Source organism: Pseudophryne corroboree, chromosome 5 (genome assembly GCF_028390025.1).
Source record: "Pseudophryne corroboree isolate aPseCor3 chromosome 5, aPseCor3.hap2, whole genome shotgun sequence".
Taxonomy (NCBI): domain Eukaryota; kingdom Metazoa; phylum Chordata; class Amphibia; order Anura; family Myobatrachidae; genus Pseudophryne; species Pseudophryne corroboree.
The window spans coordinates 357,011,143-357,031,167 of record NC_086448.1 but is presented as its reverse complement, the minus strand read 5'-3'; the positions used below and the strand labels follow the sequence as shown (position 1 = coordinate 357,031,167).

The following is a 20,025-nucleotide window of genomic DNA, read 5'->3' as shown; positions in this document are numbered from 1 at the left end:
TAACCAAACTGTAGATACAGCCCGCACTGGGACGGGCGCCCAGCATCCTCTACGGACTAAGAGAAAAGGATTTACCGGTAGGTATTAAAATCCTATTTTCTCATACGTCCTAGAAGATGCTGGGGATGCTTCAAGAACCATGGGTTTTATACCAAAGCTCGAGAATGGGCGGGAAAGTGCGGATGACTCTGCAGCACCGATTGACCAAACAAGAGGTCCTCCTCACCCAGGGTATTAAACTTGTAAAACTTTGCAAAGGTGTTTGAACCCGACCAAGTAGCAGCTCGGCAAAGCTGTAACGCAGAGACTCCCTGGGCAGCCGCCCCGGATGAGCGCACCTTTCTGGTAGAATGGGCTTTCACAGATTTCGGTAACGGCAATCCTGCCATAGAATGAGCCTGCTGAATCGTATTACAAATCCAGCGCGCAATAGTCTGCTTAGAAACAGGAGCCCCAATTTTGTTGGGAGCCCACAGGACAAACAGAGCCTCTGTTTTCCTAATCTGCGCTGTTCTGGCAACATAGATCTTCAAAGCTCTAACCACATCGAGAGACTTTGACTCCGCCAAGGCGTCAGTGACCACTGGCACCACAATTGGCTGGTTAACATGAAAAGATGAAACCACTTTTGGCAGAAACTGCTGACGAGTTCTCAACTCCGCTCTATCAGCATGAAAAATCAAATAGGGGCTTTTGTGAGACAAAGCTGCCAACTCAGAAACTCGCCTTGCAGAAGCCAAAGCCAACAACATGACCACTTTCCAAGTAAGGAATTTTAACTCAACCTTGCGCAAAGGTTCAAACCAATGCGACTGCAAGAATTGTAATACAGTGGTAATGCTTCGCCGTTACTTCTTTTCTAGCCTGAAGAAGTGTGGGAATGACTTCACAGGGAATACCCTTTCGGGCTAGGATTTGGCGTTCAACCGCCATGCCGTCAAACGCAGCCGCGGTAAGTCCCGATACATGCATGGTCCCTGTTGTAGCAGGTCTTCTCGTAGAGGCAGAGGCCAGGAATCTTCTACGAGCAACTCCTGAAGATCTGGATACCAGGCCCTCCTTGGACAGTCCGGAACAACGAGTATTGCCTGAACTCTTGTTCTTCGTATAATCTTTATCACCTTTGGAATGAGTGGAAGTGGAGGGAACACATAGACCGACGGAAACACCCACGGTGTCACCAGGGCGTCCACCGCTATCGCTTGAGGGTCCCTTGACCTGGAACAATATCTCCGAAGTTTCTTGTTGAGGCGGGACGCCATCATGTCCACTTGAGGAACTCCCCAACGACTGGTCACTTCTGCAAAGACCTCTTGATGAAGACCACACTCTCCTGGATGGAGATCGTGTCTGCTGAGGAAGTCTGCTTCCCAGTTGTCCACTCCCAGAATGAAGACTGCTGACAGAGCGCTGGCATGTCTTTCCGCCCAGCGAAGAATCTTCGTGGCCTCGGCCATCGCCGCTCTGCTCCTTGTACCGCCTTGGCGGTTTATGTACGCCACTGCTGTCATGTCTGACTGAATCAAGACAGGCAGACCTCGAAGGGGTTCACTACGGCTGGCCGGCGGTCGGGCTCCCGGCGACCAGCATCCCGGCGCCGGGAGCCCGACCGCCGGCTTACCGACAGCGTGGCGAGCGCTAATGAGCCCCTTGCGGGCTCGCTGCGCTCGCCACGCTACGGGCACGGTGGCGCGCCACACTATTTTATTCTCCCTCTATGGGGGTCGTGGACCCCCACGAGGGAAAATAAGTGTCGGTATGCCGGCTGTCGGGCTCCCGGCGCCGGTATACTGAGCGTCGGGAGCCCGACCGCCGGCATACAGAAGACCACCCACCTCGAAGATGTTCTGCTTGCAGTATGCCGTTGTAAATGGCTCTTCATTCCAGAATGTTTATGTGTAGACAAACTTCTTGGCTCGACCACTTTCCTTGAAAGTTTCTTCCCTGTGTGACTGCTCCCCAGCCTCGGAGGCTTGCATCTGTGGTCACCAGTATCCAATCCTGAATCCTGAACCTGCGCCCCTCCAGAAGGTGAGAACTGTGCAGCCACCACAGAAGGGAGATTCTGGTCCTGGGCGATAGAATTATCTTCCGATGCATGTCCAGGTGAGACCCGGACCATTGGTCCAACAGGTTCCACTGAAACGCCCTGGCATGGAACCTGCCATATGGAATGGTCTCGTAGGCTGCCACCATCTTCCCCAGCAACCGATTGCATTGAAGAACTGATACTTCTGTTGGTTTCAGAATCTGTTTTACCATGTTCTGTATTTCGAGAGCATTTTCCATTAGGAGAAAAACTCTCTGCAATTCTGTGTCCAGAATCATACCCAGAAATGACAGCCATGTCGTTAGACCCAACTGAGATTTTGGCAAATTTAGGAGCCACCCGTGTTGTTGTAGAATCGTCAGTGAAAGGGCAACATTCTTCAACAATTGCTCCTTGGACCTCGCCTTTATGAGGAGATCGTCCAAGTACGGGATAATTGTGATTCCCTGCTTGCGCAGGAGAACCATCATTTCTGCCATTACTTTGGTGAAAACCCTCGGAGCCGTGGACAGACCAAACGGCAACGTCTGAAACTGGTAATGACAATCCTGTACCACAAATCTTAGGTAAGCCTGATGTGGAGGAAATATGGGGACATGCAAGTATGCATCCTTTATGTCGACCGATACCATAAAATCCCCCTCTTCCAGCGCGGAGATCACTGCACGTAGAGATTCCATCTTGAATTTTAATTTCTTTAGAAAGAAATTGAGGGATTTTAGGTTCAGACTCGGTCTGACTGAGCCATCCGGCTTCGGGACCACGAACAGGCTCGAATAAAACCCCTCCCCCCGCCGTGACGGGGGCACCGTGACAATCACTTGATTTTGACACAACTTTAGTATCGCAGCGCTTACTATTTCCCTTTCTAGAAGAGAAGCTGGCAAGGCTGACTTAAAAATAGGTGAGGGGGCACGTCTTGAAACTCTAATTTGTACCCTTGGGTTACTATTTCTACTATTCAAGGATCTAGGTCCGAGTGCACCCAGACCTGACTTAAAAGTTTGAGGCGTGCCCCCACCGGTGCGGACTCCCTCAGAGGAGCCCCAGCGTCATGCCATGGATTTGGTAGAAGCCGGGGAGGACTTCTGCTCTTGGGAACTTGCCACAGCTTGTGACCTTTTTCCCAGCCCTCTACCCTCGCAGCAAGGAAGGAGGACCCACGTCCTTTTTTGAATCTATTGGGCCGAAAGGACTGCATCTGATAGTAAGGTGATTTCTTCTGCTGTGCAGGGACATAAGGTAAAAATGAAGACTTACCCGCGGTAGCCGTAGACACCAGGTCCGTGAGGCCGTCGCCAAACAAGACCCTACCGTTAAACAGTAGAGACTCCATCGCCTTCTTAGAGTCAGCATCAGCATTCCATTGATGTAACCACAACGCTCTCCTTGCTGAGACCGCCATGGCATTGGCCCTTGAACCCAAAAGGCCAATATCCCTTACAGCTTCTTTTAAATATGCTGCAGCGTCCCTGATGTGACCCAGAGTTAAAAGCACACTATTTCTGTCTAGGGAATCTACCTCAGATGACAGGTTATCTGCCCACCTTTCAATAACGCTACTCACCAATGCCGCAGCAACGGCAGGCCTGAGTAGCGACCCTGTAGTGACATAAATGGATTTTAGGGTATTTTCCTGCTTACGATCCGCAGGATCCTTTAGGGCTGCCGTGTCAGGGGACGGAAGCGCCACCTTTTTGGATAGACGCAATAAAGCTTTGTCTACCGTGGGGATTGACTCCCACCTTTCCCTGTCCCCAGAAGGGAACGGATATGCCACTGGAATTCTTTTGGGAACCTGAATCTTTTTGTCAGGATTTTCCCAAGCCTTTTCAAAAAGCACGTTCAGTTCATGAGAGGGAGGAAACGTTACCTCGGGTTTCTTGCCTTTATACATACAGACCCTAGTATCAGGAACAGCAGGGTCCTCAGTGATATGTAGTATGTCTTTTATTGCCACAATCATGTACTGAATACTCTTAGCCAGCTTTGGATGTAATCTGGCATCACTATAGTCGACACTGGAATCAGAGTCCATGTCGGTATCTGTATCTACTATCTGGGCAAATGCACGTTTCTGTGACCCCGAAGGGGTCTGGGTCTGTGAGAAAGCATCTTCCATGGATTTCCTCCATGTTTGGTTCTTAGACTCAGATTTATCAAATCTCTTAGTCAACTTAGTCACGTTTGCGTTTAAAACACTCAACATATTCACCCAATCATCCGTCGGCGGTGACGACACGGTCACTCTCACAGTATTTTCTGTACCCACTCCAGACTCCTCCTGGGAAGAGCATTCAGCCTCAGACATGTCGACACACACGTACCGACAACCACACTGGGGCTATAGGAGACAGACCCACAATAAAGCCTGCAAGAGGGACACAGAGAGAGTTCTGCCAGCTCACACCCAGCGCCTATCCCGGTACTGAGGCCAGTAAAATGACTGCCCAGACCTGTTAGCGCTTTATATATAAACAAATCAGCACCAAATTATTTGTGCCCCCCCGTTTTTCACCCTGTTACTTGTACAGCAGTGTGGAGGACAGGGCCAGCGTCTCTGCAGCTTCTGAGGAGAGAAAATGGCGCTGGTCAGAGCTGTGCGTGCTAAGCCCCGCCCACTACATGGCGCGCTTCAGTCCCGCTTAAATCTATAATTATACTGGCAGGTGTCCCTTAACTAGTGCCCGGAACACTGTTACCACTCATGCCAGTCTGATTTGAGGTCTCATGCTGCCCCGGGCGCCCCCCCTCCCCTGCGCTGCTGTGATATGTGTGGGAGCCTGGCGCGCAGCGCGGCCGCCGCGCGGTACCTCTTCTGCAGTCACTGAAGTCTTCTGATCTTCTCATACTCACCCGGCTTCTATCTTCCGGCTCTGTGAGGGGGTGACGGCGCGGCTCCGGGAACAAGCAGCTAGGCGTACCGCAGTGATCGAACCCTCTGGAGCTAATGGTGTCCAGTAGCCTAAGAAGCAGGGCCCTTGAACTCTTAAGAAGTAGGTCTGCTTCTCTCTCCTCACTCCCACGATGCAGGGAGCCTGTAGGTCTCCCTGAAAATAACAAACCTAAATAAAGTATTTTTCAGAGAAACTCAGGAGAGCTCCTCAGTGTGCATCCAGTCTCACTGGACACAGAATCTAACTGGAGTCTGAAGGAGGGGCATAGAGGGAGGAGCCAGTTCACACCCATTCAAAGTCTTATAGTGTGTCCATGTCTCCTGCGGATCCCATCTGTACCCCATGGTTCTTGAAGCATCCCCAGCACCATCTAAGACGTATGAGAAATTATATATATATATATATATATATATATATATATATATATATATATATATATATATATATATATATATATATATATATATATAACGAGGGTTTCACACAGGTGGAAGGGGCACTCACAGTTAAATAACACATACAATTGAATTGCATAAAACATTAATAGTTTAATAGTTGGATATTCAGTTGCACCAACTCGCCCTTGATCGACGTTTCGACCCCATGACTGGGTCTTTTTCAAGATAGGCAGGTTCGGTGTAAGTTCAAATGATTATTAAAGATGTATACATAATAACATCAGTAGAGATATAGACAAATCACTCTAAGGGAGATGTCCTAACAACATTTATCCATTCAGCTGGTGTACAGCTCAAGCACTCCAGCAACTATGCCTCCACAGGTAAATGTATGTAAGTTTCTTAACCTGTTGTTCACGTAATTGTCTCCTGTATACCAGCAATCATTCGAGTGTGAATGCATCCAGGTTAGCCACTTAGTTGTTGACCGTTTTTGATGTGCTGTGAAATTTACTAAGTGGCTAACCTGGATGCATTCACACTCGAATGATTGCTGGTATACAGGAGACAATTACGTGAACAACAGGTTAAGAAACTTACATACATTTACCTGTGGAGGCATAGTTGCTGGAGTGCTTGAGCTGTACACCAGCTGAATGGATAAATGTTGTTAGGACATCTCCCTTATAGGCCCTACACACATGCCGATATTCTGAAAGATATGAACGATCTCGTTCATAAATGAACGAGAACTCGTTCATATCTTTCAGTGTGGAGACTCCAGCGATGAACGATGCGCGGCCCCGTGCTCGTTCATCGCTGATCTCCCGTCGGCTGTGCATGCAGGCCAATATGGACGATCTCGTCCATATTTGCCTGCACTTCAATGCAGCCGGGTGACGAGGGGAGTGAAGAAACTTCACTCCCCCCGTCACTGCCCCCCCGCCGCCGGGTTGCTCGTCGCCCGTATCGGCCGTCGGGCACCTCGGTGGCGCATCGCCGAGTGTGTAGGGCCCCTTAGAGTGATTTGTCTATATCTCTACTGATGTTATTATGTATACATCTTTGATGATCATTTGAACTTACACCGAACCTGCCTATCTTGAAAAAGACCCAGTCATGGGGTCGAAACGTCGATCAAGGGCGAGTTGGTGCAACTGAATATCCAACTATTAAACTATTAATGTTTTATGCAATTCAATTGTATGTGTTATTTAACTGTGAGTGCCCCTTCCACCTGTGTGGAACCCTCGTTTTGTATTTGTGGCTGACTTTGTCAGTTCCACTGGGTGCACCCAGAACATGTATTTATGTAGTTTTTGATGTGAGTGCGGATCTCCAATGATAGAGATAGAGAGAGAATATATATTATATATATATATATATATATATATATATATATATATATATATATATATATATATATATATATATATATATATATATATATCTCTCCACGGAAGATCCTGCACTCGCATACATAGTATTAACAACAGTGGGGTGCTCCTAGTGGATTTCTCCCTCAGCGGGTAGACCCACAATTTTATGTGTGGCTGTAGAGGTATCGTGGGTTAGATTGGACACCCAGAGTGATGACTTCAGTTGTCTGGTTTACTCAATGGCTGAGAGAGTTTATTAACTACAGTAATTTTCATATGAATTTTGAAATATATGCCGCACAGCCATGATACGGTCTGAATAGGACACATTGATTCTTTGATAATCAATATGTGATGCTTTCAAATAATTTTTTGTATACAGAAGCTTGTCTTGATAAAGATCCTAAACAGAGGATCGAAACGTCGACAACAATAAGCCTGACATCGACTGAAATAAAGTTATTGTGAAATTGAAGCTGCTGAAGATATTCTGATTGGATGATTGCGCCTCCACCTTGTTGGACATATATATAATATATATATATATATATATATATATATATATATATATATATATATATATAATCCGACAGTATTGACCGGCACTCCATAAACAGTAAATAGTACCTAGTATATATATTTCTCCCCTTCAAATTAATTTGTTTATATATAACACCTTCTTTAAATGGGGCTTGGTATGATATGCCGGCGGTCAGAATACCGACGCAGGCATCCAGATAGTTGAAATAGCAACAGGGGAAGGTAAGAGTGTTCCTCCCTCTCCTCTAACTATCACTTCTCACACCCTAACCCTCCCCACTTCATGACTAAACCTAACCTCCCCGCAGCGGTGCCAAACCTTAACCCCCCCCCTTTCCGGCAGCCTAACTCTAATCCTCCCCTTCCCCATCCGTAGCCTAAATCCAAATTCTCCTCGGCCCTAACCGGCTACTATACTTATGTTCGGGATGCTGGCTGTCAGGATTCCGGCATCTGCATTCCCACTGCTGGGAGCCTGACCGCGGCTCTGGCTGCAGGGTACCAGCAGCCTGTGTACGAAGCTTTACATGGTCCAGGTAACCATGCCGACAGTACAGCGTTATAGACACATTGCTCCCTGCTGGTGGGAGAAACACAGTGCCTAATACACGCTGCTACAGGCGGCTCTTACACAGTACATAATACACAATTACAACTGAGGTATGGGAACAAATGCTGGGCTCACTGGCGGTGGGGAATCTGGGAGAATTTATAACATTTTTGGGCTGCGGGAGACGCCACAATGAACTGGAAGTCTCCCATAGGATGCGGGAGGGTAGGTAACTATGCATTAAACCCGAAGCTTTACCATAAACACCACAGGTAATTAAATCTGCCCCTAAAACTTACAAATTAAATATAAAGGTTTTGCCAGCATACCTGCACTTACTCTGGCTGACAGTAAGAAGAATGGAAATCCAAACAAATCCAGCAAACAACATTTAGGAGCTACCACTGCTGACAAGTAGGTGCTTGCTCATAGGGTATATACCACTGCAGAACTGTAATCAATGAAACCCATAACAATTTATACTTTTATAAATACTGAATCTAAGTTTTTCACAACAGAACAGTCAGATGGCAAGATTAGAATCCTGAGCAAGCGGTAAAGAATGTGGAGTAGACAATAATAGGACACTGCAGCAGTAATGTGTAAGACACCGTGTACGCACAAGGCAGTAATACGGAGTATACGCACGAGTGAAGTGGTTGAGGCAGCTGACATCCACAATCTTAGAACGAAACCGCATGGTATAATCCTGTCCCGGGTCCTCCTAACACATCCTCCAGCCGGGACCTCTCCGGTCTCTATCAGAATATCAGTGTCAGTTACTGCGTTATCTATGTATGCAGATTCAGAAAAGATCCACAGAAAACAACGTGTGACCGCACTTCCACAATGTGTCAAAGCCGCGCCGCACGCCCTCCCTTTCTCTCTCCAGTAACATCCAATAGGTAAGGCGAATACAACTAGCCAATAGTAGCGAGCTTATTAGCACTACTTCCGGACAAAGCATATGATGAAACGATGGTGATTGGTTATGTTAGTATCGTTTCAGATGCGTTTATACTTCAAGATGGTTACTAATGGATGGGTTGTGTCTATGATGTGATGGATACTGATGTTAACGGAACAGAATAATGAAATATAAACGAATACATTAAAGATATGGGCCAGCATGATATATTGTCAGTTGGCAATAACCATACTCAAATAAATCAAAATAATAAAGATATAATTTAAGGTATTTGGAGCCAGGGTTGCAAGGACCTTATTTTGAACACCTACATAAATATTAGGGGTGAGCGCCGCGCCGTTTTTCAGGTTTTCTGTTTTAGCTCTGTGCCTCCTTCAATGTTTTGGATCTGTATTGGTTTTGCCAAAACCGCCCTTGAGGGTTTTGGTTTTGAATCTGTATTTTTTGGGAAAAAATCATAAAAACAGCTAAAATCATAGAATTTGGGCCTGGTTTTGTTCCTACAGTATTATTAATCTCATTAACATTAATTTCCACTCATTTCCACTCTATTTTGAACATCTCACAGCTCACAATATTGTTTTCATCCAGTTTAGGCCATAAGGTTGCACTGAGGTAGCTGGATGACTATAGCCCAGTACACACTTGCCGATGCCAGCGGGGAAGGGAGCAACGGTGGGGGGGGGGGACAACACCGGCTTACGTTAACGAGGCCCTCCCTCGTCTGTACATGTTCAGACGAGAGACTGGGTCGTTAACGATGCATGGGAGCGCACATCGTTAACTACACTGAGTGTACACACTGGACGAGATTGTAAAACATCTCGCTCAGATTGACCCTTCTTTGCGAGATCTTTTACTTTCTCATCTAGTGTGTATGGGGCTTAAGCTAAGCGACAGAAGTGGGTGTCACAAACACGTGGCACATCTAGGAGTGGCAGGCAGGATGTCAGTTTTACAAACTATGCCAAAAAAATGCTCCAAAAAGCACATAATGCAAAGAAAAGAGGGGCAAGATGGAATTGTCCTTGGGCCTCCCCACCAACCCTTGTGTTGTATATATTAAACAGGACATGCACAGTTTAACAAACCAATCATTTCAGCGACAGAGACAGTCACTTGTGGCTGAAAGGATTGGTTTGTTTGGGCCCCCACAAAAATTTTTTTAGAAGGACTTCCTCCATTGAGTAATTACTCTGCGGCTGTTGATGATGAGGTGTTAATTACATTATAATCTTGCACAAAAATTTCATGTCTTTGCCGCAAATTACGTAACATGGAGGATTTGTCTAGACGGCTAGCGTTCCTACCCCTACTAAATTTGTCCTCACAAATGGAGCAGATGCTTTTATAAACATTGTCAGGATTGGGATAAATATAATCCCACTCCCAAGAGGTGGCTTTTTTTGTTTTACGCCCAGGCATCGCAATGGCTTACTTTTTATCACGGTCAACAACTGCAGCCACCGATGGCTGACTTACACAAACAACATCACATCAACATCCTCACTGTCAGATAGTACACAAATATCCCCCTCATCCTGTCCCACTTCCGCACACACAACCTCCTCATCAGAATCATCACCATCTTTACTTGTACTACTCCCCACATGTGCAGATGGTTCAGAAATGGTGGAAGGAGGTGAAAGAGGCTTCTCCATGAGGACAGTGTGAGAAATGTCAGACTCACCGCATAGCTGACATGGACACCCCTAAACATTCCTCAAGAATGTCTGACGGTTCTGATTCTAAATGTGCAGTTTGTCTTACGGCCTCTGCAGCTAACTTTCCTTGTGATTTTTTTTCTTTACCACTCTAAAATTAAATGATTTTACATACCCTGACTTAAGTCCTCTATTATTTATTACCAGTTATTTATATAGCGCACACATATTCCACAGTGCTTTACAGAGAATATTTGGCCATTCACAGCAGCCCTGCCCCAGTGGAGCTTCCACTCTATATTCCCTACCACATGTACACGCACACACATTCATGCTAGGGTTAATTTATGTTGGGATCCAATTAACCTACCAGTATATTTTTGGATTGTGGGAGGAAACCGGAGTATCTGGAGGAAACCCACGCAAATACGGGGAGAATATACAAACTCCACACATGGCTGTGGTGGGAATCAAACTCATGACCTCAGTGCTGTAAGGCAATAATCATTACACCATCTGTACTGCCCATACTCTATACCCCTGGGCATCTGCCTTAGCAGATGACGTTGACAGACTTGTATTGTCAATTTCATGATAAGCAGCAGCTTCAACACTAGTAGTAGCCTCCATTTCTATCAACACAAAGTGGTGTTGACCTTCACTGACAGCGTCGCCCAAATGAGTCAGAAATATGTATAATAATTACACACTGTGCTTAACTTCACGACAGCATTGCATGAATGAGTCAGAAATATATATAATAATTACACACTGTGGTTGACAGCACCAACAGCGTCGCACAAATGAGTCAGAAATATGTATAATAATTACACACTGCGGTTTTCACCGACAGCAACACACAAATGAGTCAGAAATATATATAATAATAATTATACACTGCGGTTGACTTCACCGACAGCGTTGCACAAATGAGTCAGAAATATATATAATAATAATTACACACTGCGTTTGACTTCACCGACAGCGTCGCACAAATGAGTCCTGTCCCAGGTCCTCCTAACTCATCTTACAGCCGAGACCTATCTGGTAGCTATCAGTGTCAGTGACGAGTTAATCTGTGTGCAGATCCACAGAACAACATGTGACCGACTGCACTTCCACAATGTGTCAAAGCGCACCTCCTCCACAGTAACATCCAATAGGTATGGCGAATACAACTAGCCAATAGTAGCGAGCATATTAGCTCTACTTCCGGACAAAGCATATGAGGAAATGATGGTGATTGGTTAGGTTAGTTTCGTTTCAGGTGCGTTTATATGGCAAGATAGTTAATAATGGATGTGATAGGGAAAGATACTAATGTTAACAGAATAGAATAATGAAATATAAACAGATACATTATAGATATGGGCCAGCATGATATATTGTCAGTAGGCAATAACCATACTCATATAAAACTAATAAAGATATAAGTTAAGGTATTAGGAGCCAGGGCTGCAAGGATCTTATTTTGAACACCTGCATAAATATTAGATTAGAATTGCACACTGTGGTTGACTTCACCGACAGCATCGCACAAATGAGTCAGACATATATATAATAATAATTAAACACTGAGTTTGACTTCACCGACAGCGTCGCACAATAAGTGTATGAGTAGGAAATAATATACTGTGGTCTGACCAGCAGTGTCACAGTACTTATGAAAATAAAATAAAAATTGTATAGTACAGTGGGGTACAGCACAAACAACAAATATATATATTTTTTTGATCATTTTTGGCTTTTTGTTTTTACTTTTATTATTTTAATTTTACAATGGGACAGAGCCCTTGGATGGACGGACAGATCACCCCTTTCAGATACAGCAGGCAGAGAGCATCCCTTTTTGCAGATACAGCAGACAGAGAGAGCACCCCTTTCAGGAAAAGCAGACAGAGAACACCCCTTTTTCAGATACCACAGACAGAGAGCACCCCTTTTTCAGATACAGCAGATAGAGAGCGCCCCTTTTCAGATACAGAAGACAGAGAGAGCACCCCTTTTTCAGATACAGGAGATAGAGAGATCACCCCTTTTTCAGATACAGCAGACAAAGAGAGCACCCTTTTTTCAGATACAGCAGAGAGAGCACCCCTTTTAGATACAGCAGACAGAGCACCCGCCCCATGCCACCCAGTGCTGAGACAGACACTTCCGTCCAGTACACCCTCCAATGCTGGAGTGAAGATGGCGCTGATCACCGGGGACTTATATGGAATCCAAAACCCGTGAGAATTAGGCAGCTGGATGATGACGTTTTGCCTTGCTTTGGGATCCGAGTAAGGCAGGAAGTCTTAAGCTGGACTTTGATCCCGGCTCGGATCGGTAAGCTCCCAGGGGAACTGAACCCGCTCACCCTTAATAAATATTATCAAACATTATTTCAAAATAGAATAAAATGTACAAATATCAGATAATCAACCATCCCAACACTGGATGGGAAGAGGTGGCTCCTTCCACCATTTTCACACCCTCTGCAAGTACTGGAAGGAGCACCCACAGTCCAGTTTCTGATATTTAAATTGAAGATGTCACTGTTGAAGTACACCAGGAGGAGGATATGGGTGTTGCTGGCGCTGAGGAGGAAGTTGACGAGGAGGATTCTGATGGTGATGTGGTTTGTTTAAATTAGGCACCGGGGGAGACAGTTATTGTCGATGGGATGAATAAGCCCATTGTCATGCCTGGGCAAAATACCAAAAAAGCCACCTCTTTGGTGTGGAATTATTTCTCCACAAATCTGGACAACAGGTGTCAAGCCATCTGTTGCCTTTGTCAATCCATAATAAGTAGGGGTAAGGACGTTAACCACCTGGGAACATCCTCCCTTATACGTCACCTGCAGCGCATTCATCATAAGTCATTGTCAAGTTCAGAAACTTTGGGTAATACCGTAAACAGTCCACTTACACCTAAATGATGTGGTTTTGTTTGAATATTATTTCTCTATGAGGATGAAGATGTAAACACTGAATGGGGGGGGGGAATCTGAGGATAAGGACGACATCTTGCCACTGTAGAGCCAGTTTGTGCAAGGAGAGTTTAATTGCTTCTTTTTTCGTGGGGGTCCAAACAAACCAATAATTTCAGCCACAGTTGTGTCGCTGAAATAATTGGTTTGTTTAAGTGTGCATGTTCTGTTTATACAACATAAGAGTGGGTGGGAGGGCCCAAGGACAATTCCATGCTGCACCTCTTTTTCTTCTTTGCATTATGTGCTCTTTGGGGCCTAGTTTTTAAAAGTGCCATCCTGTCTGACACTGCAGTGCCACTCCTAGATGGGCCAGGTGTTTGTCCCGCCCACTTGGGTCGCTTAGCTTAGTCATCCAGCTACCTCATTGCACCTCTTTTTCTTCTTTGCATTATGTGCTCTTTGGGGCCTAGTTTTTAAAAGTGCCATCCTGTCTGACACTGCAGTGTCACTCCTAGATGGGCAGGTGTTTGTGTCGCCCACTTTCGTCGCTTAGCTTAGTCATCCAGCGACCGCAGTGCAACCTTTTGTCCTAAAAACAATATTGTGAGGTGTTCAGAATAGAACAAAATGTGTGAAAACACGTGGCGCTACCGTAGCCAAAAAACACCCACACTTAGCAATAGTGAGAGTTGCTTACATTAGAATGGAAAAGACGTACTGAAATCTTTACAATTTTTAAAACATATTGGTAGTTCCTACAATAAATACAAAAACTAATGGTGCAATAAAAGATGATGGGGGTAATTCCAAGTTGATCGCAGCAGGATTTATTTTTTAGCAATTGGGCAAAACCATGGCCCTCATTCCGAGTTGATCGGTCGCAAGGCGAATTTAGCAGAGTTACACACGCTAAGCCGCCGCCTACTGGGAGTGAATCTTAGCTTCTTAAAATTGCGACCGATGTATGCGCAATATTGCGTTTACTAACTACTTAGCAGTTTCAGAGTAGCTCCAGACTTACTCTGCCTGTGCGATCATTTCAGTGCTTGTCGTTCCTGGTTGACGTCACAAACACACCCAGCGTTCGCCCAGGCACTCCCACCGTTTCTCCAGCCACTCCTGCGTTTTTTCCGGAAACGGTAGCGTTTTCAGCCACACGCCCCTGAAACGCCGTGTTTCCGCCCAGTAACACCCATTTCCTGTCAATCACATTACGATCGCCGGAGCGAAGAAAAAGCCGTGAGTAAAAATACTATCTTCATAGTAAAGTTACTTGGCGCAGTCGCAGTGCGAACATTGCGCATGCGTACTAAGCGGATTTTCACTGCGATGCGATGAAAAATACCGAGCGAACAACTCGGAATGAGGGCCCATGTGCACTGCAGGGGAGGCAGATATAACATGTGCAGAAAGAGTTAGATTTGGGTGGATTATTTTGTTTCTGTGCAGGGTAAATACTGGCTGCTTTATTTTTACACTGCAAATTAGATTGCAGATTGAACACACCCCACCCAAATCTAACTCTCTCTGCACATGTTAAATCTGCCTCCCCTGCAGTGCACATGATTTTGCCCAATTGCTAACAAAAATCCTGCTGCGATCAACTTGGAATTACCCCCGTTATCCAGTAAAGAGGGTTCTTTTATTGGTTCCACTCACATAGAAAGGCATACATTGGGCATATCATCCTAGTATGAAATATGATTTATTCGCCAGGAGAGATATTCATCAGGCACTGAAAACTTAAAAGAAGTGTATGGTGCAATACTGACTTGACAAAGGACAAATTTAATAAACAAATGCACTCACATATAACAAAACATAAAAGGTTTATATCACCACACAAGTGTGTATCCAGCTTGGTGTCCTGCAATCAGACGAAACGGGAGACCCCCTGCGTCCAGATTGAAAAGGTCAAGTGAATGGTCCAAAACCCGGGTATTTAAGGACCAAAACACTATAGCAGACAGGGATACCCAGGTCACACAGCAGTCCGACTTCAAGCGGCAAAAGGTCCAAATGCTTAAATCCCCTTAAATCTCCTACCAAATGAGAGCATTACAGCCACCTGCGGCGACCAGTGGCTCGTCCACGTCAGGACCGGAACCGCATCACTGGAGGTGACGTGTCTGCGTTCCACAGACATATTGCGGCTTCCTGTTTGCGTTCCACTGGTCCGGGACGCAGGTAGATTTTCTGTTCTCTGCAACCACTCCGCTGTCATTACCCACGGAGACCTCCATAGCAAAATCCTCCTTAGAGCATCCATTATGTTCATAGCTCAGTCCAATACACAGGATGAGGGAGATACTGCACAAATTAATAATATGTGAATAAAAAATAAATAAAAGTCATCAACATTACATATAACAATCATAGTACAATCAATAAAATCATCAGTCATCAGACCGCACTAGTAAAAATAGGATTTTAATAACCTACCGGTAAATCCTTTTCTCGTAGTCCGTAGATGATGCTGGGGTCCATTTTAGTACCATGGGGTATAGACGGTTCCGCAGGAGCCTTCGGCACTTTAAGACTTTTTAACAGTGTGAACTGGCTCCTCCCTCTATGCCCCTCCCCCAGACCTCAGTGTAGGAACTGTGCCCGAGGAGACGTACATATTCGAGAGAGGATTTACTAATAAACTTGTGGCGAGATTCACACCAGCTCACACCATATACAAAAAACATGTCGGCTAACATGACCTTTAACATAACTCATGCCAACCAACATGTATAACGTAACAGCAACAGCTGTCAACTTCTAAACACAAGTGTGTACATTTTTTTAAACGTAATCGGCAGGAAAAAGGAGCACTGGGCGGGCGCCCAGCATCCTCTACGGACTACGAGAAAAGGATTTACCGGTAGGTTATAAAAATCCTATTTTCTCTTACGTCCTAGAGGATGCTGGGGTCCATTTTAGTACCATGGGGATATACCAAAGCTCCCAGTACAGGCAGGAAAGTGCTAATGTTCCTGCAGAACTGACAGACCAAATTTTAGGTCGTCGGCAGCCAAGGTGTCAAACTTATAAAACTTAGCAAACGTGTTTGCACCTGACCAAGTAGCAGCTCGGCAGATTTGCAATGCCGAGACACCCCGGGCAGCCGCCCAGGACGAACCCACTTTCCTTGTAGAGTGGGCTTTCACGAAGTCGGTAACGGCAATCCTGACGTGGAATGAGCGTGCTGAATGGTACCCCTGATCCAGCGCGCAATAGTCTGCTTAGAAGCAGGACCCCCAATCTTGTTGGGGTCATAGAGGATAAACAAAGATTCTGTTTTCCTTATCCTAGCCGTACTTGCGACATAAGTCCTCAACGCTCAGACGACATCCAAGGACTTTGGGACGGCTGAGGTGTCAGAAGCCACTGGCACCACCACTGGTTGGTTGATATGAAAAGAAGACACAACTTTCGGAAGAAAGTGCTGACGTGTTCTCAGTTCAGTCCTATCTTCATGAAATATTAAGTAAGGACTCTTGTGTGACAGAGCTCCTAACTCAGACATTCGTCTGCCTGAGGCCAACAGCATGACCACTTTCCAAGTGAGAAACTTCAACTCTATCTCTTGTTGAGGTTCAAACCAGTCCGATTTAAGGAACTGCAACACCACATTAAGATCCCATGGCGCCGCAGGAGGCACAAAGGGAGGTTGGATGCGCAAAACCCCTTTCACGAAGGTCTGAACCTCAGGAAGAGAAGCCAATTGTTTCTGAAAGAAAACTGACAAGGCCGAGATCTGAACCTTGATAGATCCTAATCTCAATCCAGCATCCACACCCGCCTGTAGAAATAGGAGAAGTCGTCCCAATTGAAACTCCACCGCAGGAGACTTCTTGGATTCACACCAAGATACATATTTTCTCCAAATACGATGGTAATGTTTGGACTTTACCCCTTTCCTGGCCAGAGTAAGTGTGGGAATGACTTCATTGGGAATACCCTTACGGGCTAGGATCTGGCGCTCAACAGCCATGCTGTCAAACACAGCCACGGTAAGTGCTGATAAACTAATGGCCCCTGCTGAAGCAGGTCCTCGCGAAGAGGAAGAGGCTGAGGATCTTCCAATAATAACTCTTGATGATCTGGATACCAAGCCCTCCTTGGCCAATCTGGAGCAAGGAGTATTGCTCAAACTCTCGTTGTTCTGATGATCTTGAGAACTTTTGGAATAAGTGGAAGTGGAGGAAACAGATACACCGACTGAAACACCCACTGGGTCACCAGTGCATCTATCGCTATTGCTTGTGGGTCTCCGGACCTTTAACAATATTTCTGAAGCTTCTTGTTGAGGCATGATGCCATCATATCCACTTAAGGAACGCCCCAACGACTTGTCACCTCCGCAAAGACTTCTGGGTGGAGGCCCCATTCTCCTGGATGGAGATCGTGTCTGCTGAGGAAGTCTGCTTCCCAGTTGCCCACTCCCGGAATGAAAATTGCCGACAGAGCTTTTGCATGTCTTTCTGCCCAGAGGAATATCTTTGTCACCTCTGCCATTGCCGCTCTGCTTTTTGTTCCGCCCTGATGGTTTATGTAAGCTACTGCCGTTACATTGTCTGACTGGATCTGTATGGGACGACCTTGAAGAAGGTGTGCCGCCTGATGAAGACTGTTGTACACACCTCTCAATTCCAGAATGTTTATGTGAAGTCGAGTTTCTTGACTTGACCACCTTCCTTGGAAGCTTTCGCCTTGCGTGACTGCTCCCCATCCTCGGAGACTTGCATCCATGGTCACCAGGATCCAGGCCTGAATCCCGAACCTGCATCCCTCCAGGAGGTGAGACATTTGTAGCCACCACAGGAGCAAAATTCTGGCTTTTGCTGACAAGATTATCTTTTGATGCATGTGGAGATGCGACCCTGACCACTTATCCAGTGGGTCCCACTGGAAGACCCTGGCATGGAATCGGCCATATTGTAGCGCCTCGTAAGCCGCTACCATTTTCCCCAACAGGCGAATGCACTGCTGAATTGATACTGTTCTTGGTCTCAAAAGTTGTCTGACCATGCTCTGGATCTCCTGAGCCTTTTTCACCGGTAGAAATACTTTCTGTACCTCGGTTTCCAGTATCATTCCCAAAAATGATAACCTCATCGTCAGTTCCAACTGAGATTTTGGAAAATTGATGATCCAACCGTGCTGTTGAAGTACCGTCAGGGATAACGCTATGTTCTGGATTAGCTTGTCCCTGGATCTCGCTTTTATGAGGAGATCGTCCAACTATGGAATTATGTTGACTCCTTGTTTGCAAAGGAGAACCATCATCTCCGCCATCACCTTCGTGAATATTCTCAGAGCCGTGGAGAGCCCAAACGGTAATGTCTGGAATTGGTAGTGGCAATCCTGAACTGCAAATCTCAGGTATGCTTGATGTGGCAGGTAATTGGGGACATGCAAGTAAGCATCCTTGATATCCACTGACACCAGAAATTCCTTTTTTTCCAAGCTGGAAATCACTGCTCTCAAGGATTCCATCTTGAATTTGAATCTTTTTAAATAAAGATTCAGAGATTTTAGGTTTAAAATCGGCCTGACCGAGCCATCCGGCTTCGGTACTACAAACAGGCTTGAATAAAAGCCTTGATTCCTTTGTTCGGCAGGAACCAAAGCAATAACTTTGTCTTGACATAATTTGTGTATTGCATTCAGGACATTTGCGCTGTCCTGAGCAGAAACTGGTAAGGCTGATTTGAAAAATCAACATGGGGGAAGGTCTTGAAATTCCAACTTGTAACCTTGGGATATTATCTGTAAAATCCAAGGATCCAGGTCTGAGCGAAGCCAGACCTGGCTGAAAAATAGACGTGCCCCCACCCGATCGCACTCCCGCAGAGGAGCCCCAGCGTCATGCTGTGGTTTTTGCAGAAGTAGTTGCTGACTTCTGCTCTTGGGAGCCTGAGGGTGTCGTAGGTTTTCTACCTTTTCCTGTGAAAAAAGGGGTACTTTTAGCCTTTTTGTACTTGTTGGGCCGAAAGGACTGCATAGTATGAGAATGATATACTTTTTTAGCCGGTGTATATGCCGACGGTAGAAATGCTGACTTGCCAGATGTAGTAGTTGATATCATGGCATCTAATTTCTCTCCAAAGAGGTCCTCACCATTGTATGGGAGCGCCTCAATATTTCTTTTGGATTCTGCGTCAGCATTCCATTGGCATATCCAGAGCGCCCTGCGTGCTGAAACCGCCATAGCAGAGGCACGTGAGCCCAGTAAGCCTACGTCCTTCATATGAATTGGATATGGTCAGCGCACTCAGATGAAAGGATGTGTGTGGAGAGAATTGGAGATTGGGAGGAGGGGGGAAGGGTGAGGAGGAAAATCAGTTGGGTCAATGATTGTGTGTGTGAAATGATTGAAGAAAAGAATGACTATATTGGAACTGATTTGAGAACTGGTATTTATTTGTAGGTAAAAAGTCTCTATCAGGTGTGTCCTGCAGACCACCCTTTGTGCAGTATACCCTCCTAAATGGTATACCCTGATCTGGAAAGACCCCTGATTGGTGAATGTCAGGTGATCCTATTATTCCTTTACAATAGGTGGATATGAGACCTATGTACTATCTTCGAGTGTGATAGTTAAACAGTGTTCATGGGGTGATGAGACTATTTGCGGCGTCCCACTAGTCCGACCCTTGTGATGTTGATGTCTGTGTGGACCACTATGAGGAGACAGGTTAACGGGCTTGG

General features: G+C 45.7%; 1 protein-coding gene and 1 long non-coding RNA gene across 5 annotated transcripts in view; both read right to left on the bottom strand.

Annotated features, from left to right (window-relative positions):
- HUS1 (HUS1 checkpoint clamp component) overlaps positions 1-8,730 on the bottom strand; it is a 189,620-nt gene extending 180,890 nt beyond the window's left edge. Inside the window, exon 1 of one of the 3 annotated variants that reach the window (XM_063922640.1) lies at positions 8,463-8,730. In XM_063922640.1, the coding sequence (XP_063778710.1) occupies positions 8,463-8,514 (52 nt within the window). In that variant the 5' untranslated portion in view covers positions 8,515-8,730. Of the gene's footprint in view, positions 1-8,436 lie in introns of all 3 variants that reach the window. The other 2 variants (XM_063922639.1, XM_063922641.1) reach the window with 2 other exon arrangements.
- Positions 8,731-15,019: 6,289 nt separating this feature from the next.
- Positions 15,020-20,025, bottom strand: part of LOC134929054 (uncharacterized) — a 55,983-nt gene continuing 50,977 nt past the window's right edge. For both annotated transcript variants that reach the window (XR_010178240.1, XR_010178239.1), the window contains one exon: positions 15,020-15,633. This is a non-coding gene — a long non-coding RNA (uncharacterized LOC134929054). The remainder of the gene's footprint in view (positions 15,634-20,025) is intronic.